This window comes from Simochromis diagramma, unplaced genomic scaffold (genome assembly GCF_900408965.1).
Source record: "Simochromis diagramma unplaced genomic scaffold, fSimDia1.1 OVJJ01000816.1, whole genome shotgun sequence".
NCBI lineage: Eukaryota > Metazoa > Chordata > Actinopteri > Cichliformes > Cichlidae > Simochromis > Simochromis diagramma.
This window is the reverse complement of record NW_024386908.1, coordinates 10,237,175-10,261,705: the sequence shown is the minus strand read 5'-3', so window position 1 is coordinate 10,261,705 and position 24,531 is coordinate 10,237,175. Positions and strand designations below refer to the sequence as shown.

General features: G+C 39.4%; 1 protein-coding gene across 2 annotated transcripts; it reads right to left on the bottom strand.

Annotated features, from left to right (window-relative positions):
* Positions 1-10,928: 10,928 nt before the first annotated feature.
* Positions 10,929-16,976, bottom strand: LOC120735744. Of its 2 annotated transcripts, XM_040035370.1 has the most exons (5): positions 16,817-16,976; positions 15,872-15,924; positions 13,691-13,846; positions 13,395-13,487; positions 10,929-12,451 (listed from the first exon to the last, which is right to left on the bottom strand). In XM_040035370.1, the coding sequence occupies exons 2-5, from the start codon at positions 15,872-15,874 to the stop codon at positions 12,137-12,139; spliced, it is 567 nt and encodes a 188-aa protein (XP_039891304.1). In that variant the 5' UTR covers positions 15,875-15,924; positions 16,817-16,976; the 3' UTR covers positions 10,929-12,136. The 2 variants fall into 2 exon arrangements, with proteins under 2 accessions (XP_039891304.1, XP_039891303.1); XM_040035369.1 differs by lacking the exon at positions 16,817-16,976 and having other exon boundaries at positions 15,872-16,486.
* Between the last annotated feature and the right edge of the window lie 7,555 nt (positions 16,977-24,531).

Below are 24,531 nucleotides of genomic sequence, written 5' to 3'. Positions count from 1 at the left end.
AATATTAACCTTAATGCAAGAATTCCTAGCAGGACATTGCATCAGTTCAGCCTGTGGTTTTAATGTTGTGTGATTGGTTTTAACTTATAAAAAGATTATTTGCAGCTTTTTTTCTCACTCAAAGCCTAGCTGCAGATTAGAGATGAGGGACTGTGGTCCTTTCACAAGGAAATCCAGCTAGTACACCTTGTGATGAACATAAACAATCTCCCTTGAGCTTTCTCTGTATGCTTGATCCCCAGGGTTTAATGTCCCAGCTGAGAATTCAGCATGTCAATTTGTGAATGTGCTTGAGGGCACTGCAGAAGCTGTGGGTCTGATATAGGATGGCAGGCAGAAAGAGAGAATGGGAAGAGAGGGGGAATGAAGGCACAGCAGGGAGAGAACAGAAAGATAAATCTGGAGGGACCTTGCAGATTGGTAATAAAGCCTCTGCGACCAGATGTCTATCTGAATAAAAAAGCTATTTGCAGTTGTTGTTTGTTTTTGTTTGTTTTTTTCTCTTTTCACTTAATTCAACCAACAACCACACTGAAAGGCAAAAAGAGCTTTGTCAGACAGAAATGCTCCTGAGCTTTTGGGACTGACTCTTAAAAAAATGTCCTTACAGTAGCAGAATCCAAGGTTCTGACAAACCTCGGTGAACAATTTGCAGCTCACTGTGAATCCTTCAGCAGGCTTTACCACTTGTGCCTCAACTGGAATTAACCTCCCTTCCTCGCTCGACCATGATGATTGATTTCAAGGTCTGGCTGCAAACCTGTCCAAACTGTAGCTGGCGAAAGATTCTGCTCTCAATAGCCATTTCATAATTTGTGTTCCCTTCAGTCTGACAGAAAGGATACCATAGAGGGCATAATTGATTACCTGCTCTGTCCTTGTCATGTCTACAGCCTTGGAGCTTCACGGTGCTGGATGTTGTGTTGCGTTTCCAGCTGTAGTGTATGGCTGCCAGGGTTAATCACAAAACAGGGCATAACTTGTTTGATGCTCCAAGCTTGATCCTAAAATGGAAACAGTTCAGGGCAGCAGTTTAAACATTAATGTGAAGATCATTAGCAAAGATGCTGATGTGATGAATATTAACTCAGGATTGGACATTGCTATGTACTGTTTGTTGGCAAATGTCCTAAAAAAGCAAGCACATCTGTCATTTAAGCAGCATAATAAGGCCTCTTGCACCTGGGGGCAAAGGTAATTGATGTGACATTGTTATACAAGAGCAATACAAATGGATGAATGGATAACAAATTAATTAATTTACAGTTAGCAGTTTAATATGAATTTGTTTAATAAATTTAATCATTACCACAATAGCTTTACTAAACAGTATTTTGAAGTGTGGGGTGGATTAAAGAGGAATGATGTATGGGAATACAGATTAAAACCATCCAACAAGAAGCAATGAACCCGAACCCCAACTTGTGAACATATTAAATATATTATATTATATTAATCGCAAAAAAAATGCTGCTCCAAATGTTTCCTTGCAGTTGCTTTGATTGCCAGCAGAGTCCCACGGCTGTTTGCTCGGCAGTTGTCAGTTTGTCTGCAAACACTGCCAACTACTCAACAAGCTGCAGTAAAACTTGAAAATATGAAATGCAAAATGGAAACTGAAGGCATTTCAGAAGGCAAAGCCTTTAGTTTGAAGGCAAGTATTCCCTGTTTTTCTGGTTTTCTCACACTTTTCACAGTTTCACTAATGCTCAGCGAGTGTTTGTTAAAAAATTGGCATTTAACATTCTAACTATGGTCAACTACAGCAAGATGCTAGTAGCCAAAGCAATTGTAAAGAGGTTTTTTTTCCAACCAGTCAGGGAATACATATCTTTCCCCTCACGACCACTGGTCACTTGCTTCTAGTGTGACGTTCAAATAATCGTTGGAGGAAAACCAATTTTGACGCTTTTTAGGCCATAGCAGGATTTTTCCATAATGCCAATGAAAAGCTTTGTGCTGTCAATAGTGGTGTGAGGTCGAAAAACACTAGAACAATATATATATTGTTCTGAAAACCATTAATTTGAAATTGTTCATTTGAACAGCCTTCCGTGTTGATTTAGTTTTCAGTAGGTGACAACTTCTGTGTTACACTTCAGGCAAATCTTTTAGCAGAAAGAGAACTCAGAAAGAGACGCGTCCATATTTTAGTTCCTCGTGCCCAAAAGACAGGAGCCCTCAATGAGCAGACTCACGACAGCATGTCCTGGTTTCTCAGTTGGTTTCCTAAACAATACAGCTTCTTTTTATTGCACAACAATGCCAAAGTAAAGAATTCCTGGGTCTCAGCCAAAAGAGAAATAGGGCTCCACTATCTCTAATCCTCTTTACTCATTTTCCACTTATTCAATTAGTTCCTTTCTTTGTAATAAACAGGTCATTATGTTTCCAAATTGCACCATCAGGTTTTAATCAAAGGACCGCTAAATTGCCAACTAAGCATGATGCTGTTCCAACTTGTCTGTGGATATACAGCTTGAAAGACCAAAGGTTGCAGTGCAGTGACTGTGGCTTTGATCAAAGTTTCTTTAGCTTCAGGTAGAGCAAGGCTGGCCTTTGCTAACATGTTTTTCTTGTCTGTGCTGAAGATTTTTATATATAATATATATGTGTGTATGTATATGTATTTTTTATTATTATTATTTTATTTTTACTTTTAGTTAAATATATATTAAATGCAGCTTCTTTAAACCTCACAATCTCATTTCAAATAGTCTGTTTGAGCATGTCTGCTTCTGAAAGTTGACTGCACCTCTCAAATCTTTAGTTATGGGTGAAAAATCTATCTGGAGGTGGTTTATTGAAGATAGCCGGTATGAGTCTTTTGAACTTTGAGCATACTGGGGGGGATGGGATGCAAGTCCAGCTCTAAGCCTAAGAGAGCTAAATAACCTTGTTGTGCTAATACAGTATGCCGATAAGCCTTTAAAAGCTCAAACGCTAATCTTCATAACTTACGAAGCATTAAAAATCTACAATAAGCAAAAGATTTGTCTGCTGCAGCAAGTAAGTGTTAGTTAAGTTTTAATCAGTGAGTGGGTGTGCTGGAGTCTGCAAAAGGTTAAACCCAATCAGTATGGAAATAATTCTATGTTGAATTGACTAGACAGCCACAGTATGTCCTAGGCTGACCTAGTTAACCATGTGCATAATATCCCTCTGCTCCAATTGCTGTTGACTCATAGCAGGATGACGGTGTCTCCTGTATGTGAGGCCAGCGAGAAGCTGTGACTGAACACCGTGAAGCTATTTAACATCCCAAACCTCATTTAACTTTGGAGGAGAGACAAGTTTCATGAAAGTGAAAAGCTATTTTTTGGGATGCTTTACTTTGAAACTTACCTAAGAACTTTGATGTTAAACATAGGAATGTAACATTTTTGCTTTGGATTAAAAATGCAGTGCTGGCTGTTGAGGTTTCTCATGTGACATCATGTGCACATGGCTCACGAGTTGTCCGCCGCATTGGAGACCAGTCCACAACCATCTGGAAACCACCAGTTGCTAGGGAAACGTGTGTATTACCTGACTGATTCTTTGACATTGCTAGCTGTCGATGGGTGAAATCGGTTACAAAGAAGGTGCTGCACCAAAGGCCTCCCAGTGACTGCTTTGGTTGCTAGCAGATTTTCACAGTTGCCTGTAGTTTTTTATGTTAGCTTACAAATATTTGTTAATTACTAGCCAAGTGGTAATGCAACTTGAAAAAGTGTAATGCAAACCAGAAATGAAGAATCTTCACCTTCATCTTAAAAGCTGTGACTCAATCCTGCAGCCAACATGTTTCATAATTCAAATTCTTGCTTTCTGTATTTTCCATTTCTGTTGCATTTTTCACAGTTTCATTATGATTACGAGCGTACATAGACAGTGTTTGCAGACAGGTCTGTAACTTCAAACGCTGACCCAACAATATGATAGCGATCAATCAATCACAAGGAGGCATTTCCCAACTAGTTGGGGAATATATAGTTTTCCTTGGCAACATTTTTCCTTAGCGACATGTGGTTGCAAGTGGGTTTCTGACTGGTCTGTAGGTCTGTGTGACTGGGACTTCATCATTTCCTAGTCGCACTGACTCCATCAACCTCCAGCAACCACTCACAACCAGTTGGGGAAAACTAAATTTTTTCCTTATGACCGGTGGTTGCCAGATGGTCATGGACTAGTTTCTAGAACTGTATGACTGGGGCCTTGCCTTGCAGCACCAAACACAAAGCAGCCAATGGTAGTTAGTTTACATTTACTAACGCACTGATAAAATTCTACCTAATCATGGCTTTAAACTGAAAGTTGAAAATCACCTAAATTAGTACATATAGGTTCATGTCCTCGGAGTAACAGGAAAAAGATGTTTCAGGGCATTCTGTTGAAATGTTTTCAAGCCACAGATGTCTTGAGGCACTGAAGGAAAAGCCAGTGAGGATTCATCTGTGTAGTAGTCTGTGTTGCAGGTGTTAAGCTATTTCACTGGATAACTGTTTGACACTAAAAGGATCCAAAATGTCATATACATCAGAGCAATAATTTTTGGTGAAATCTTTCATAATGACTAAGTGTCTAAGAATGCACAGACTTTTGTACCAGTTCTTTCCTCAGTTCAGACATTTCAGTCTGGATGAAATTTTTAAAGTCACTGACCATCAGACAACTTAAACAGATAAAGAGATTTAAAAAGCTGCTTTCTGTTTGGGTGATTCAGATCTGGTATGTCCAGCTTTGTCCCTGAGGATAGGGTTAGGCACGCATGTGTGTTGGTTGGTGCAGTAACTGAGTGTGTGTGGATGTAGTGGTGATATTGTAAGAGGAAGGCAGATTAAACTTTGCTGTCTTACCCTTCTCGTTCTCTTGACTGCACATGAACTCCTTTGCTCACTGGTTACTTCTCTGGCTGAAAATGAGCTCATGAACTCCAACTGAGTCTCTCAACTCTGTCTCTCTCTCACACACACACACACATGAAAACACACACTTGTTCCCCAGTCGAATCTCCTCTTCCCTTCCTAATTGCCCCGAGGGGCTTACTGGACCTTGGCATTCCTCTCACTCTACACTTTAAGTTTAGCTGCTCGCCTGTGTCAGGGCATGACAGGCTCACCACCCCCTATGTCCAGACAGCGACACCGCTTCATGGCAACACATTAACACTTTTGCTGCTCCTACAAGCACAGCACAATGAGCCATGGCACTGAGACAGGTAATGATGCAAGCCTTCTTGCGGTCGTTCCAGCCACAGCTTGTTTTGATATAATTTTCCATGTTAGTATTTTTCGTTAGGTATTTAACTCAAAATAAAATTTGGTTCTAATTTTAAGGAAAAGTGTATGAGGCAGTATTGCTCTAGCAACAGTTCAATGAGTTTAATATATTTACAGTTTCTCTGACTCTACCCAAATATCACAGCTCTAAAGTCTCATTATAAAAAGTAATGTGCTGTTTTCTTGTGTAGCGTACATCATTAAAATTATTAAAATGTTTTACTCCAATTTAAAATAGCTAATCCTGACAGGTCACAACTGCCACTTGAAAGGCTTCTCTCAATCACTCCTAGGTACAAACATCCTTCTTCATTGTTAGATCATAAATAACTGGCTTCTCAATTACAGCGATGATCGTTTCTTTGTCACAGGGGTTGAAAGTAGTTGTCATACATCCTGCCTCTCTTTGATTTGGATTAGTTGGTAAGAAATGGCATTAATGAGCATAGCAATGTTAAAAACTAGTTTGAACTGTTTTCAACTAAAAGTAAGTGCAGGATTTGTGGAGGAAATAAAAGCCGCTGGTGGAAAAATGGCTGTGGACACGCAGCCCTGCTCAGGGTGCTTCAGGTTCTTGGCAGTACTTAGGCGTGGATAACGGACTTTAGACAAATGATCAACTGAGACTACACCCACTGGTTTGTGGACTACTGTTTTGAAACCAAGTGTTTGACATTTTGCCCATCTTGATTTTTTTCTTTAAATAGGACAAGAACATGTTTACACCCTAGTGTAGTGTGTCAAGTTCATCCATGCTGCACTATGAGATTAAATGGCATCCAAATTTCTTTACTTCCAGGAGAAATTGAACCTAGCACTCTTGGTACAACTGAAATCTGAGCTAAAGTGTTCTTAGTTATGTAAAACGTATGTCCCCATTAGAGTACAGAGGATGTAGGAAACTAAAAGTGTCGAGGTTGAAAAAAGAGTAAAGATTTTTATCTGCTGTCTCCATCTAAAAGAAACAACAACAAAACCTAGATGTTGGTCACTAAACATAAAGAGTACATTAGAAATGCTAAATAATCAAAGCACCTTCCTCTCCACAGAGCAGAGGTAAGCGCTTAAACAGAGGTCACAAGCTGTAAAGCAAAAGCTTTCAGTCCCTGGAGCTCTTCTGCACTTAAGTACTCCTGGCCTACTCAAGGCAGGGCAGAGAGAGACACACCCACTGGGGCAAAAATCACAGCATGGCTTGCAAAGTCCAACTTTAAGTCCCTTATACAATTTGAAAAGCATAGTTTTACAAAATCATCCACAAAAAGTCAAAATTAGCTATAGCGACCATGTACTAGACTGTAAACATATTTATTTTTCCTCGAAAATTAAACATTTTAACACTATTATGGGGATTGACTTAATTATGGAGACAGCCTCAAGTGGCCATTGGAGGAACAACAGTTTTTGGTGCCTGTGAACGTGACAAACAGCAGTGGATGAAAACTGAGGTTGCAGATCTATGCCTGTCAGTATCTTACATGGACTTTTGCACATAAACTGTTAAGTGGTCTGTATACCAAATGCAAGACCACCCTTCCAATAAAAATTCCAGTGTACAGGATATAGCATAAAAGTGGGGTTAAATTAAAACAGGAGCTCACTGTTAACAGCACAGAATCACATGAAGGTCCCCTGTGTTAGACTGCAAAACATATTTTTGATCATGAGCAATGTAATTCCCAAGAAATGTTTTAAAGCCTTAGTTTGGCTCAAAAGGTAGACTGGCTGTCCATCATTTAGGAGGTGACACACGGTCAGACAGTTTAACAATGGTCAAAGTGTCGTTTGGCAAGACGCTGAACTCAAAATTGACCCCAATGGCACCATGAGTGTGTGTGAAAGATAGAAAGTGTTTAAAAGCATAGACTAAAGCATAGCATGTGAATGGATAAATAAGGATTTGAGTGCTAGAGTAGAAAAGTTAAATAAATACCAGTCCAAAGGTAGAAAACTTCAACAACAAACATCTTTCATGATTTCATTTTACCATTTTCTAATGGATCATGTGGAAAATTCCCCAGAATGCCTTTTCGCAGCAGAGTAATGAGCATATGTCTAATGTCATTTGCTTTCTGCTCCTTTATTTACTTTTACATTTTTTCCGCAATATAATTTTGGAGTAATAAGGTTCATTATGTGGAGTGTGAATGATGTGGTGCCAATTGAGCGGTGATATTCATGATAGTTTGAGATGTAGTTGAAAGAAAAGGTTTCAAATTAGTTGATTTAAAAAAATAGTTTGGCTTTGGTGTTAAAATATGGAGGTGTTATAAGATTAAAAATGTTGATTGGCTTGCTTTTGATCACAAATGTGAAGAATTATTTAGTTTTGATTACTGCCTCACTTGTTTAAATCAAGTCCAGATTAAACGTGGTGCGTTATTAATAGTCTTAGTCTGTGTGTATGCGTGCCTTCTTGCTTTATGTACTGTGGTATTAAAAAAAGATGACATCATGCTCTGATGCTCATGAATCTCATGATGCATTGAAAACTGTTAGAAGCTTGTAGAGCGTTGCACTGTGTCTGTGTGTGTTTGTGAAAGAGAGAGAGGGGAGGGTCTAATCCTGCTGTGTCTGATGGTGTAGGATCTTTCTGTGTGTGTGAGTGAGTGTGTTTGTGTGTGTGTGTGTGGGGGGGTTGCACTTGTGTGTTTTTCTGCCAGTCTGTAGCATTCCATACCATGACTGAGTGCAATACTCACAGATGCATGTCCTCATCTGTGTGCGACTCCCACAAATGCCTCTATCAAACCCTCTGCAGTCCACTATCATCCCATTCTCTGGCTTGCTGCACAGCTTAGCCAACAAGTCCGCTTGTGTTTGTGGGTATGTTCCTGTCAGTGTCTTTTTTTTTTAATATGAGTGCTTCTCACATGTTGCTCACCCCACCTTTTCTTTCATCACCTTCCTTTTTGTTTTGTTCCACTTTTCTCCCCTCCCTGGTCTAATCTCACAGGATTTAGTTGAGGGAAAGAAAGTGTGAAAGAAATAACATAATTGTGATTAAATGCTGTTATTTATGTTGCAGTGCAAAAGAAAAGCAGTTTGGGCCATTTGAAGGCCAGTAAATGTGTTTTTTGTGGTCCTGTTTTTTATATTTGGCAACATGATTGTTGCTCTCAGGTGATGATTCATGTGAAAATGAAAAGCAAACTCAAAAAACATGAACCATCTGAGAAGCAGAACCCTTCAGCCACATCATCATTTCTAAAAGCTCCTTGGTTGAGTGGATGATTGTGTACACGTCAGTGGGGTGATAAGGCTAGTTATTGTAACACTAAATGTGTCAAAAAATTTTCCCTTGAGGCCGCGGTTGTAAATATATCACAGTGCATTTGAGTTGGCGTAGCTAGCATAGGGCCAAATAGTGTGTGATCAAGGTGTGTAGACAGTAAAGTGAAATCAGTAAACCTTCAATCTTCATCACAAAGATGGGTTTTTGTTTCTAAATCAATCAAACTTTAAATCTGATTCCAACTCTAACGTGGACCAAACGGGAGAAAGAAAACGAACATGAAACAATTGAACTTGTTTTTCTGCATTTTGAGCCTCAAGTCATTCATTTAAGTCCTTTTCTTGGTGGTACCAGAGTAACAGGTTGGGTTCATAATGGGAGGAGGTTCAGGTTTTATTTTTTATTTTTGTAGTTTTTTGTTTTTTTACAAAGCTACTAAAAAATCCAGGTTTAATAGCTAATTATGCCTTGTAACACAACTCTGAAAGGTGGATGCATGTAATAGGAGAGGATCCAGGTGAAAATGAACTTAGCCCAAAGTGTCAATGAAAGTAAAGTTAGTTGGTGTCATGGGGGCAATAAAAAAAACTCTGCTAGGCATGTGGAATTTCCAGCTTCGGCCCCGTTCTTACAGGAAACTGGAAAGTATGAGGTTTCTAACAGAAAGAAGGGCATTCTTAAAGTTCTTAGTGACAGGGAAAACAATGCAGGAAGGCAGTGATGGCAGGGCAGGGCTCGACAGTGCAGGCATTTCACTTATTTAACTGAGTGAAGAGTTAAAATCAATTAGCAGCTTGTGTGAATAAAATCAGTTGTAAGTTTCAATCCAGTCATCCTCGATTTTTCTGAACAAAAATGGTGATATGACAGTAAACTTAGACGCAGTGAAAGATTTTCCTAGACATGACCAACGCTCTGTGCTTAAGGCCTCAGTTACACAGGCCTGGAGACCAGAAAGCAACTCTCTTAGGATGTTAGGTTGTTAGGAAAAGACAGTCAAACTGCCACAAAGTTTGCGTTCAAGATGCTGACTTATTTGCAAATGTTTGCTAACTAACCACTGAGCAGGATTAGTTGAAACTTGGAAATAGTGTAACACAAACCAGAGATAGAGAATGGTAAATGGCCTGTATTTATATAGCGCTTTTCTAGTCCCTAAGGACCCCAAAGCGCTTTACACAACCAGTCATCCACCCATTCACACACACGTTCACACACTGGTGATGGCAAGCTACACTGTAGCCACAGCCGCCCTGGGGCGCACTGACAGAGGCGAGACTGCCGGACACTAGCGCCACCGGGCCCTCTGACCACCACCAGTAGGCAACGGGTGAAGTGTCTTGCCCAAGGACACAACGACCGAGACTGTCTAAGCCGGGGCTCGAACCGGCAACCTTTCCGATTACAAGGCAAACTCCCAACTCTTGAGCCACGATCGCCCGGAGTCAATGCTTGCCTTCAAAGTAAATGCTGTGCTAACACATTTTGAAAGTGGTGCAGCTATTCACAACTGGTGAACAGTCTCTCTTTTTGGTTTATGTCACACTTTTCTCAGTTTCACTATGGTTTAGAAAGTAGTTTATGAGTGTGTATGTGGACAACCATAACTAGCATGGCTAGCATGGCTAGATTGTTTGCTAGCAACCAAACAATTGCAAGGATGTATTAGAGTGCAGCACCCTATACCTTTTTGTGGCCAGTTTCACCCAGCAACAGCACTGCTGTTACAGCAGGCAACCTCCAGCAACCACTCACCAGCTGGCCAGGGAATACACATTTTTCACTAGCAAATGGTGGTCTTACTGGTGTCTATCCCTGTTTATCTGGGGCCTCCTCAAACCACCTGTTCAAAAAGCTTACACAAGAAGAAAACTGATCTGTTCACCTGCACCCCCATTCTAGTTTGTTTCACACAGCAACAGCGCACTATACTTAAGGACAAACCAAAGCTTTTTGTGTGCACATTTACTGCTGACATAGTTTGCTCTTCAAATTTGGCAACTTGTTGTAAACTTTGCTGCAGGCTGCAGCAGCTACACCTGCAGAATACAGGGTGCACATAATACACACTGTATTTCAATGCTTTTATTACTAATTGTTGCAAATGCAATTTAATCATATGAAAAATATATGTCTGCAAATATTATGCTTTATAGATTAAAAACGAGTATATAATGTATTTCAAATTTGACTTTTTTGCCAATAAAAACTGAAAATGGGCTAATAAAACCAGCACAGTTAACCACCATACATGTTAGACACAGAGCTCTAAACTTGCCAATTTCCCATTGACTGAAGTTGATATTGACATTGATGTTGATGTTGAGATAACCACTCACTTTCTGAAGAAATCATAGCAATTACTGCACTGGCAAAAACTGAAAACAATAAATACTGAGCCACTACAGAGCAATATCTTTATGAGTGTACACTCAAAAAAATCTGTTGTTGGATGAACACAATTTAATCATGGCACCCTTTTTGCACACAATTTAACCACGTACAATAAACCCTTTTCGATCATGTCAAACCAACACATTTAGCATTTGGTGGTTTAATGTAATCAGATTACGTTGGATCAACATACTATACTTACATTGATTTGAAGTGATTTATTTAAGTATGTAGAGTGAAATTTGTTTTAATTCATTCTACACAATTTAAAAAGTTTAGGAAAACAGAATTAAATCTTGTTGTTTCAACAACTACTTTGTTAATCAAGGCAATGATTTCACTCATTTCAACCAAATTATTTCAATTAGATTTGTTTACATTTGTTACACATTTAGAAACCCACTACTTTACAAAAAAAGTCACAATCAGATTATGATAACATTATCTTTATTAACTGGATTTAGTGGACAATATAAAAGCTTACCATTTTTGTACACCTGCAAGCATTATGCCACTTCAAAAGGTAAAACGTTAGAATACTTATTTACATAGGTAATATGTTGGAACCAAAGCTTCCACAACTAAAAACAGATGCAAAATTTGCTCAATATATCGACTGCATTTTAAAAAATTAAACTAAAAGATAAAAATACATCTCCCACTTGGCAAGTTAAAACATGTGACAAAATAGAATTGTGTGAATTTGGAAAATTAAAATAAAATAATTAGAAATAATTTGGGGGCAATACAACAACAACAAAAAAATCCATAGGTGATGAAAATCTATATTTGTTTGGTGTATCTCATTGAAATAATTATTAGTTTGACCAATTTTTATATTTCTGTATTTATTTTTTTAATTTTGGTTGCAGTCCTCCACAGCTAGCAATATAGTTTTGCTGTGTTTTAAAACATGCTAGCAAGTAAAATGGACACAATAATACAGTGAACTTAACAGGTGGCAGTGGTCTTAAACTTTACAGGCCCTTGACACATAAACACAACATAGTACTTCTGTCAGTACTTCTGATCCATTTTGAGCCATCTATATAAGGACAAACAAAAATCATCTGCAGTGCTGTATAAAAGGTGAATTGCCCAACAGAGAGAATCCAAAAACTTAAAAAAAAAAAAAAATTTAAATGAAAGAAAAAAATATAAACAACTCAAATATTAACATTATATATTGGAAATCACCATTGCACCAATGAACCATTCAAGACCTATCAGTCATCTTCAAGTGCTCTCACCCCATAAGCTTGTTTTTCAGAAACTGTACCTTTGAAGACAGCTTTTGTCCATCAAGATTTAAAAGTATCTTCTGGAGGACTTCAAAGGTGCATTTAAGTTCTGGTGGGTAGCTCAGGTTCAAACAGTATATGAGTCCAAACAACAGAGCACATGCTTGTGCAATGTTACCCAAATCAGTGTTAGCCTCCACACCCTCAATCAGGACACCAACGTCCTCTGGGTCATCTTCAGGTTCAGCACCCTCCTTCTGGATGACGTACACCCCCATCACAGTTTGCTCCATGCAGCTTTTTGCCTCGCTGTCTGTATCCTACATGAAAAAATATAAGACAACAAAGTAAAATTTAAGAGATTGTTTAAACAACTGTTTCTATGCTGTTCATAAAAATCCAAGTAGTCAAAGTAATAAACAGAAAATTACACCACTAAAGTAGTTGTTAGTAATTACTCCAATACATAAATTATAAAATACACCTCTCATGTCAAAAGAGGTGGCATAATTGACCTCTCACCGGCCCCTCCCCCGAAAGGGCCATTGTCCAAATACACATTATAGCAACCGTTACTGTGTCTGACAAACATTAACCTCAAGCAAGATGGAGAAGCGGTGTGCCCACCGATACTCCGAGAGATTGTGTCTGGAGGAGTTGCGTTCTTTCCATTCACAAAGTCAAAAACAACGTGAATGGATTAAACAGTGTGTATGGCCCCACTCCCAGGTAAATGTACCGAACATTATGAAGCATGTCTGCTCGCACATTCGGGTACCCATTGGTGCGCAGAGGAAACCATTTGTTTGTCGGACGTAGCAAGAGTAACTTAGGGGGACAGGACTCGAGAAAAGGCTAACTCAGCTGCTAAAATAAAACAGGTATAGAAGTGTTAGTACTAAACAGCTCAAAGTTCATAGACATTTCTATTTACAAATACTGATGACCATAGCAATGAAAAAACAACAGGACTTGTTTTAATCCAAGTACAGATTCAAAAGCAATATTGTCTTGATGCATGTTAAATGCATTGTATGTTTGTGTATCAAGTTTAAGTATGCATAAATTTCTTTCCTTCCAATACCAAATTCCAGAAATTCTTTATTGCAACGCTTAATACTGTTTGGTATTCAAGACATCCTTTCCCCAATACCAGGTGTCTTGTTGCTAATCTCAAAATTTTAATTTTAATGATTTGCATTTGAGGCAACGTCACAATTTGTATGAGAATGTTACAGACAACATGCTGTCACAATGACTCACCAAATACTCCTTTAGTAACTTCTCATAGTCTTCGTTTAGGTGGATGCACAAAGACTTCAAGATGCATGCTCGTCTGGTATGGATGTTATCATGCTGGAGAGGAGGAGGAGATAATATGAGCCAAAACCAGTCTGTTTTTCTTAAAGCTAGGGTAATCAGTTAACTTGCATAATTATTCTTTAGGTTAGAACCTGGCATGTACCACTTGTTAAGCCGAAACAAAATTGACAACTTCATCTCCAAATAAAAGTTATTTTTGCTGCCTATGACAAAGTCAACTCAATCCTAATACAAACCTTGGAGATGGCAAGCATGAGACCTCTTATTTTCTTTCCACGCGTCCTTCCTTTGGTCAGAAAGATTTCCATTAAGCGTGGCGCGTATTGGTCAAGCTCGGCAAAGAAAGTAGATAGCAGAGGCTTTGTGGTGATTCGCAGAAACTCCTTGTCAATCTGCAATAGAAAACAAATACATTTGGGCGACCGTGGCTCAGGGGGTTGGGAATCGCATCTGTAACCGGAAGGTCGCCGGTTCGATCCCTGGGCTCTCTGTCCTGGTCGTTGTGTCCCTGGGCAAGACACTTTACCCTACTTGCCTACTGGTGTTGGCCAGAGGGGCCGATGGCGCGATATGGCAGCCTCGCTTCTGTCAGTCTGCCCCAGGGCAGCTGTGGCTACAACTGTAGCTGCCTCCACCAGTGTGTGAATGTGAGAGTGAATGAATAGTGGTATTGTAAAGCGCTTTGGGTGCCTTGAAAAGCGCTATATAAATCCAATCCATTATTATTATTAAAAACTCAACTGTATATTTCACTCACTTCACATCTAAGCTGACTAAAGCTGCTTTTAGAAGACCATGCAGACATCAGTGCTGTCTGTGTAGGACATGAATCAGTCTGTGTCAGATCCTGAATTTGAAATTTCCACTAAAGTCATAAGTAAGAGGCAAGTGGAACCAAGATCTAGGCCATTTGCTTTTTGAAGTTTGCAAAGACTGCTAAATTGCACCAGTGGTAGTTCACTCTTTGCAACACAGTATGCTGTTCTAAACAGATTTTTCAGGTTTATTTTTAGTATATTATTTGCAATTGGTGTTTGTTCTGGGAAAGATATTGCAGACTGAGCAATAATCCATTTCTAATGGGGGCCTTTCTTAAAATTACTGGTCCCAGTAACAAAGGCGCTTGTCGACTCAGAAATCGAGGGAAAACCAACAACACACCCGGCAGAACATTATGTTATTTACACGGGTACACATTAGTGGTCCACATGTGCGCATTCGCTGTCAAAATAAAAGACGCGCAACAGATAAGAAGTTGCAACGTGCGTTTGCATCCATATAAAAAGCACTGTTTTTGTCCGCTAGAGTGGGATTTTCACGGCACATTCCGCACCACATCTCTGTGCGTTCATCATTTGTTTGAAGCCAGCTCACCTCCTGCAACCACTTTTCCGAGAATACACGCTTCTTTTGTGGTTTGGACTCCTTCTGACATTTCTTTGGAGGTGGAGGAAAACCACAGTAATTGCTTAAAGGAGCTTCTTCGACATCTTTAAAAGTTCTAAACAAATGTCTGTCCTCCTCCAGAAAATCTTATGTATGCAAACACACGTTGCAACTTCTTATCTTGTGTGCGTTTTTTATTTTGACAGCAAATACGCACCTGCGGACCACTTATGTGCACCCCTGGTTATTATTTAGCTTGTCATGTTGCAGCCACAGAAATTCTTTTGTCCATGAAACCATAAAGCTGCACTTTCTTTTTGCCTTATAGTCTGATTTGTCATAACTTTTCCGTTTTGTGGTAAGCTTTTCTTTGGCTGTCACTTCTTCACCCTGACCTGTCTTATTTGGCTCAGCAGAACTAAAATATATATCCTGCTGCTTTTACACACGCACTCACATAACGCTCAGCGATTCTCTGCGCGATCAACCTCTCACATGTTTAACAAATGTTAACGATTGATAAGACGATGTCAGAGGAATTGGTGCACAAATTATCATCACTCACCAATCAATACTGTCACTCTCTATACACAGTTCGCGCGATTGCAAAGTGAAAGCAAAAAACAAGCGCGAATTCAAACGCGATTTCAATATGTCACATTTTGACAGTGGCTCACCGATGCCAATGACATAATTACCCAGCTACATTTCCGAAAGAATGCAGAAGCATTGACATATATTTTTCCTTCCTATGACAGCCCAACGGGCAGGGCAGAGATAGATTTTGGTAGCCCGACTGGAAAAATCGCTAGCCCCGGGACGTCGGGCTAGCGATTTTGCGAGCCCTGTACAGTGTTTCAATAATTTGTACCTACTACTCTCTCTGATGGAACAACGCTTGCACTGCCACATACAAGTCACTGAAAGAAAAAAAGAAAAGCAGTTTTAAGGATGGTTTTATTGGCACCTTTTTTTCACTTTGATTAAATCATAAAACTATCATAAAAAATATATGATGGTAAAAGGCTTACCATGAGGAGGCACAAACAATCAGAAAAAGGGGTCAGCTTTCTTTGTGGTGTTACTATGGTAAAGAAAACAGACACAATTATTTTATAAAAATTCCACAGTGGATTTTTTTTTTTTACTTTGTTGCACATGTATAAAAAAAAATACAAATACATATAAATACCTCTTGCAATATAAAATTCACAGATAAATATCCAATCTGTTGCCAAATATAATAGCAGTGTTTCACACTATGCAATAAAGATGCTGGTAGTTGCGGTAAAGGTCTGACAGGCAATTTTCATAACTATCCGCCATTGCCTTCCTCTGACCTGGTGTTTATGCTCTTTTTCCCATGCACTAGCGTTCAAGTCAATTCGAAGGATGCAGCCCCTGAATTTGGACACAGCTAATATTTAGCAACTCGCGCATGCTAGTTTAACTTGCATTACTGCGAGAGGCCAAATGCTTAAAATAAAAGGAGAAAGAAAGAAAGAAAAAATGCAAATGATAATAAAAAAAGTGAACAAAGACCATGTCTTGCAATAACCGTCATTTAAAACCAAAGTGAATGCTAACAGAGCTAGGTAGAAGTTCAATGAGACAACCATACTAGCTTTAGCTAACTTCATTTACTTTGAAAGTAAATTACAAACGTGTTAAATATTGAATTAAACATATCAATAACCGCTAAAAACACTATAAGACTAACTGCAAAAACGGGTAAAAAAAAAAGAAAAACAATGAAGTGGAAATGCTAATAATAGTATAAATATACCCAGAGCGGATTAGAAATCAGGTATTAGACGGTACCGATTGGCACCGTCTAATAACAGATTTTCACTATATTTGCTCTACTCCCGCTGTCTAATGACAACTTACACATTTGGAATTAAAAACATTGTTAAACAATTAACAGACAGAACAACTTCGTTTGACTAAGATATTTTGAGTTATTTATTACTTACCTGTATTGTGGAAGATTCCGCAGAGGGAAATGGCAGTCCACTGTACACATATAACTTTCTCCGCGTTCCCGCCTCTTCACTTCTGGGAAGTTTGAGCATGCGCACTAGGCATCGGTTTTAGAGTTGTTGATTTAAAATAATTACATTTAGTTGAACTGAAGAATGCAAATATAGTTCATTAAACTTTTTGTTATTTTATGTTAAACCAACAACTGATAATGATTTAAAAACCTAAACTCAATATGTTCATGTTAAATAGACAAATGTCTATTGAATTAATCAAACAACTGCCTTAGTTGACTTTTTTGAGTGTAGGTCATGCACAAAATGCACAATTATCTCTAAAATTCTTCAAGACCTTTCAATTCTTATGATCTCTAGTCTCATGCATATAGAGAATGATAAGGGCTATTTTGGGCTTCATGCTCATCAGTATGTCTCATACTGAATGTAAATACAGTCTTCGATGTTGATGGAAAAATCAAGGTTGCTCACTGATTTATTTTGGAAAATTCCTGAGAGGAAAATGTGTGGGGATTTTTTTTTTATTTCTTTCTTTTTCCTAAAATAAAGAATTTAGTTGGATTTTAAGTATTTTTCCTTCCCAAGATGTGCTTTGTTGTAAATAACTTACACATCTGGTCAGTGGTTTTGCTGCCTCCTGGCAAGCCTTGATGCAGTCTGTGTGGGTGAGTGAAAAAGAGACAGAGGGCCTGTTTAAAAAAAATATTTAAAAAAGATCTGAGATGAAATAAAAAGGGAAAAGGGGAAATTGGGTAAATATGCAGAGCCTAACTAACAAGAGTAAGGGTAAACAAATTTGTATGCATGATAGGGAGACTGAGATGGGGAGGCAGATGGAGGAAGAGAGAGAGTGAGAGGCAAAAAGAGGAGCGAATTCACTGACATCATTGGAGTTGGTTTGTGTCAGCATGCATGTGTTGAAAGTAGATGTGAGTGTACTGGAGCGTGCGCTGGGCAGGAGAGGAGGGCTCAGAGCAAAGTAGTGACGTATTGTAATCTGGAATACCGAGAAGCCCAGCTGTGCAGAATCTGAGCATAGCGAGGGCTTATGTTACGTCATACAAACCCACGCACACACATGCAGAAAAGCACACAAATGCACACGTAGCCTGTCGTGAGTCCTGAAGGAACACAACTGTTACTTGGGAGAAAGGTCAGGAGGGTTAATGCACGTGTGTGTGTACATGCTGTGTGAGCAGTTTCTTGTCCCTGCATTAATGTTTTTACTACCTGATATTAGTAAATATTGAGGTTTTGCTTCTGAACCATCCCCTACCATCAGTGAACCCTTCTTCTTCTACTACTTTTTCTTCTTCTTCATCTTCTACTTCTTCTTCTTCTCTGCTGATATGCACCCAGGGGAAGGACTCGGTGATGCCAGGTGAAGATGCACAGCCTCATGTTTTGAGCCACAGTTTGGACCCCTCTCTCTTGCAGCAATTTGCCCAGGGTTGAAATGACTCTCTCCTGGAGTGGAATACAGTATGTTTCTAATGCACCTCAACCCAAATGACTGATGGTACAGTCTCTCCAAAGAGCTGGAAGATGCCTATTTCTAGCTCCATGACCATATTTGGCACTGACCTCAGGAAAAGGAAATAATGCTACCCATGTCACCCTCCCTTCTTTGCTGGTTATTTTTGACCATCCCCCTTACAGCTCCCTTAACCCTCAAGCTCTTTTGTACTCCTTTTGATAAACATCAAATGGCCTTTTTAAAAGAAAAAAAAAACTCCTTACAAAATGACTTTTATGGTCCGAAGAGTCCAAGCAGGAGAGACTTCTGAGATGAGTGCAGTCATGTACATTAATGTATCCCCAGTGGTTAACCCTTTAGGCTGGCTCGTGCCTCGATAGTTTATTTTTACTCACATGTTACATCAGGGGCATGTTTCTCCTTGGGGTTCTAACAAAATAAAGTCTTGCATAATTATTTGCATGCACCGCATATTGAGCACAAGTCTATTTATAGAACACATTTATATTTCCTGACGCACATTATGTGTCACCCTGATTTATTTGTACTGTCTCAATACTCCTGGTGTCATTTATAAGGACTGACAATAGCAGAATAGTTTGATCATTTAAAAAGAGGCCTTGCGATAGATGTTTTTGAAAATATTCAGGGTCATTTTTCTTTCTTGCATTAAATGATGGGCACATGGCTGTCGTTTCTCACATATCATTAACACGTTTCAGATAAAAGCAATCCTGATTCTGGTCACGGTATCAGCGACTCTGGTGATGGCCCCAGCTTTGGGATACTTTGCAATTTAAATTAGTACAACAGAGGACCTGTTGACCTGTTGAGGTGTACTTACTGCAAATTGATTTTCAGTTTGAAACTACGGTAACGGTTGCCAAAGTTGGGTCTGCAGTGGAAGCTGAACCCCCAGCTGACTGTTTAGCAGAGGACACAGGGCACACTCAGACTGGGTAGTGAGCTGCATGTCATACAATAGTCCCCAGAGACCACAAAATATTACTATAGTTATGTGCAAGAGGCATAAAAATATGTTTTGCATGTATTCATAGACAGATAGATAGAATGAATATGCCAAATTACACAAGAACTGGACCGAAAGACAGTGGCAAACCAAATTTTTAATTGTTGTTGCAAATTATTGTCAATGTGTACAGAGGAGGTCAACACTGATTGGCAACAACATCATTTTTTAGCATGACACTGAAGAAAAATTAAAAGCACACAATCAGTCGTGGATTGGCCTCCTCTGAGCCTGGACCTCAACATTACTGAAGCCAGTGGAGGATCATCTTGGCAGAGAATAGAGCAAAAGGCAGCCAGCATCCACAACTGAGTATCGAATGTCCAAGAAGCCTGGAGAACTAATCCTGAAGTCTTTTTAAAGAAATTACAACAAAGCTTGCCTAAGAGAGTTCAGGCTGTGTTGAAGAACAAAGTTGGTCATGCTTTCAAGCATGTTAGAATTGCAAGAAATGTTTCCCCTTGTATACTCTATTTTCATGTTTGCATATCTTTTAACAGATAACTGCACCTATTTCCTATTTTCCTTGAAAAATATAAGGAAACAAGGGGTGGCTCAAGACTTTTGTATAGTACTGTATTAAAACAGATACTTGCTGGTGCAGACATTTTTATAAAGGCTTTTTTTTTTAGTAAAATGTTAATCATAATTACCAGCTTATAATCATAAACTGTTACATCATGCATTTATCAGGATTCTTCCATTTGGCACTACAAATGTTTGTACAAGTAATATAGCAGTTTCAGTTTGAATCAAAGTAGTGGGTCAGCAGACAGGCAAAAATGTCACAGTATCAGTGTGTTAACTGAGCAGTTAAGTCATCTAGTGGCCGAGTCTCCACTTTAATGTAATCTTTTCTACATTCTCAGTGAATCCATTCGTGTTTCACGGCCAAATGCAAAGCTATAACCTAATAAGACCATTAAACTACACGGCACACTGTCTGCCTGATTCCGCCTCGAGATCCTGAAATTGTACCAGTTTTGGAACTTTGCAAGTTTGTAAGTGAACAGAAACAGGCAGGATGAATAGTGGAGAGTAGGTGAACTCATTACTCTGTTGAAGAACACTAGTGCATTAGTGGTTGCACGTTATAATAGAGGGTCTTCAAACATTCAATCTCTCCCCAAGAAGAACAACTTTGCCCCCAGGAGCTAACTGTACTAAAAGGTTGTGCATGTGTGTTTGCATGTGCTGCCCTTTGATTTGATCTCCTCAGCCTTATCCGCCTATCACCATGGTTGTTGGTCCCAGCGTGTTTTTGTCCTGCGTCTCTCCTCAAGTTTTCAGTGGAAAATAGCATCCGAAGTTGGGAGTCTTTCCTCAAATGACGCCCTTAATACCACAGTGACTGGTTCGTTCCTGTGCAGTATCAACACTTCCTGTCATTAGCGGGAAGTCTGTATGTGACTGAAACAGATGGACGCTGGAGAACTATTGACATAGACAGAGACAGTAGGATCATTAATGCTTTGCCCAGAGGAACGAGACCTCTCTCCGGGTCTCTTAAGTGCCTGTTCTATTTTACCCTCATCAAGATTGTCTTGTCAGTGCTAGCTGTCTGAGAGACAGGCTCCATCAAAATAAGAGTTGTATTGAGATATGTCAAAGTCACAGCAGGAGATGCCTGTCAGAGCTACAGAGTTCTCATAGGCCAACGTCACAGGTAATCACACTCACTGTCCTTGTCAAGCATAGGGGGATCTGAGTGGTTTATCTTTAGAAAACACAATCGACCAGGATTCACTCATATGGGATCATAAGGAAGACAAAAAAGTTTCCATGCAACTCCTCCTCCATCTCAGTACGAGAGCAGCAGCGGCTGCCGACGGAGGTTTATAACTTGCCATACGGACACCATGTTTGAACCCACAGTGCTCACGCTTGACTGTGTTTGTGCTCGCAGGCTAGCTGTGTGCTCACATACCATAATTAGCGTAATGAGTTATTTATAGCCAGCTGTGGAATTAGCTGTGGAATTGCCAGGCAGCCGCAGGGCTGATTAAGCCACTTGCCAATCAATTATTTATGGCTTCCTGGAGAAGAGTAGCTTGTCCTCTTTTGTGTGCAGCACCATGGCAACACAACAGGAAGCAGAAATCCTGTGGAGAGGAAGTAGACCCTATGACAGAATCAGCTGTGGCACCCCTGTCTGCACCATGGTTCTCTCTCTTTCTCTCTTATATTCACACTCACTCCTCTAATATAAACCATACTTTTATGAGGAGCCGTCTATGAACTCCCTCGACTCAATAAAAGGTGTTTATGCTCTCCATTTGAGGGAAAATAAATAAACTGGACGGATGAAAGTAGATTATTCCCAACTGTTGAAATGAAGGACCAGAATGAATGTAGCATAGGAGCTGTGCCTTTCATCCAGTCACTGCATGAGCAGGTACACAGTAAATGAGGTCCTCAGGGTCATTTTTGCTTTTTTACACTTCCTAATTGTAGGGGGAAACGCTCCAGAAGTTTTGTTTTTTAAGTCATAAAAGGTTTTCTGCTTTGCTCCAACGTACAGCAATATGACCACCATAACTGAGGGTACTTTTTGCAAAAATACAATAGCGTCTGTCACTATTTCCTACAACAAAACTGTTGCAAAATCCTTTCTGTGAGTAAGCATGAATCACTGTCTTGACAATCAGCAGCTAAAGATGGACTGTTTTAAATTTCAAAATGTGAAGTCAAGCCCAGCTGCAAAATTTACCAGCAAAAATTTTTTTTTTAGGATTGGTAAATATGCACTTTAATATCCTTTTTTCCTGTGTGTTCCTGCATGTTTCTCACCTTCCTACCACACAAACTTGCACTGCATCCCACATATAAAGGCAGATGCATTAAGTAAAAAAACAAAACAAAGAAAAACAGTACATAACAGTCCAATTAAAGTCTGCGCAGCCTGTTCTCTTTCACCTAATAAAGTAACCGGACGAATCTACCCTCAGCATGTCAGACAGAGGGCAGAGTGACGCTTTGAGGCGAATTTCAATCAGTCTGTCTCACTCCTACACAGCAAGTTGGCTTCTGGCTGTGTGGGAGGCCCACAGGACATAGCCATGGGCTTCATCTACACAGATCTGCCACCCAAATTGAATCTAAAATCCTCTGCAGTTTTTCCTTATCCACTTTTTTTTCTCCTCTGTTTGTGTAAATCGGGTCCCTGCAGAGACTGCTACGCTTGAACTTTTCAAACTAAATCAGTAAAAGTTCCAGGGAGCAAACAACAAAAACTGCATAACTGAAATCCAACTTGTGAGGCCTTTGTTAGAGTCAACACGAGAGAAAATTGACTTACCAAATGAAATGGTGAAAGTACAATAGGTGACAATTAAAGCAGTAAATGCATTACTGCTCTTAAAGGAGAACAGAAAATTAGTAGACAGTTTTTTTTTTTCATTTAAAAGTTAATCTCTCTTGGGTTTTCAATTGAAAATTGAGCAAACAAGCATCTGAACATTTTGCAATGTCTTGCAGCTTTCTCACATTTATATGTTTCAAAGGTACACTTGGGCACCACTTACATGTTTGCATTCCAGGCTTAAAAGCTATTACCTCTCACAAAATGTGGGTATTACTTGCAGTTAAAGGTGGAGTAAAGTTAGCTGTTCCAAGCACCAATCAAATCCCATTATGCAGATAGGCAGGAAGATGCAGATGTAGCCTAACACTGAAATGAAAAGTGGTCATTGCAGTGGATAATCAACCAAGTTTTCATTGGAAAAACTTCACGCTACCTGCTAGTAACCAAAGCAATCATAAATAGATTTTTGGTGCAGCTCATTCTGTGTGATCAATTTCACCTAGCAACAGCCAACAACCTCCAGCAACCACTCACTATCCAGTCAGGGAATACACAATTTTCCCTAGCAACTGGAAGTTGTGATGGGACCACTGACCGGTCTCTAGGTATGTGCGGCTAAGGCTTTAGTCATGGCTAGCTAATTTCACGCTAACTGCTTATTGAGACTCCTTTAGCTTCCCTTGTGTGTTTGGAAAAATATGGTTGGCTGTTGTCAATATGACAATATCTTCGGCAAAAATGCCCCTCAATCATCAAGCAACCATTTTTGGATTCTGTTAGAGCTCCAGTTTAAAATAATACGGAGCTCTGGTACAGGCTCTTAGCTCATACACTCCCATATGGAAAAGATATATATAAATCTTATAAAGTTTGTATCTGTCTTGTGTGAAACTTGTATGAAAAGCAAACAAGAGTGAAAACAGATATAAGATCCCTTGAGAAATTATATAATGAAACTTGTATGTTTTGGATACTTACTAAAACAATATATGAAAGTAATGAGAAAGTGGCCACTTTCATGAGTAAATCATATAAGTTTTTACTATTTCTTTTCCATATGGGCTGTCTGAAAGCCATTTTACCCCCCTGCTCACACTCAGGGCTGGGCACCAAAGATGACCATATTAAGTGCATCCCTTCTCAGTGATATCATACAGATCAAACAAGTGTCTGAAATACTGCAGTGAGCGCAGTCTGAAGCCTGCATTTTTCCCTGACAGGGATTACTTCCATATACACTGACCTCATTATTTAAACTTAGACCATATTTAAAAAGAGTATCTACCACTGTGGAAGAGTAAGTATGACAGAAAATATGAGGCACATAATCAAAACATTGTCTTGTTTCATCTTTATATATGCGTACAAATGACAGCTGGTCATTTTACTGGGGGTTATATGTTGGTCTATGTGTAAAACATAATACCAAAACACATAACAAAGATGAGCCGAATGCCTCCTCCCTCCCTCATTCCACAGAAAGAAATTTTCAGTGTTAAACACATTGCTATCGCAAACTCCCGTGTGTATTTTTTATCACTTCCTCCCTCCTTTTCTCACTTTCTTTCACACATTTCTCTTCTCTAAGCACTATATTCCTCGCCTCAGTTCTTCTGGAAGGACATCTGTTTGCCCACGGAGTCATCAATCCCAGCATGCCTGGCTGTTGCCCAACCTTGGCTATGTGTGTTTTTTTGTTTTTTTTGTTTTGTTTTCTACCTGCTGTCTGATCTTTTGCCGAACAGTCATCACTTTCTCATTTTACAGCATTTATCGAGAGGATGTACGAGTAGATGGAGTTGATGCAAAGACAAACATGCATTTCGAGCGCGATGACACACAACCGCATTCAAATACAGATATAGCATATTGTTCGCATC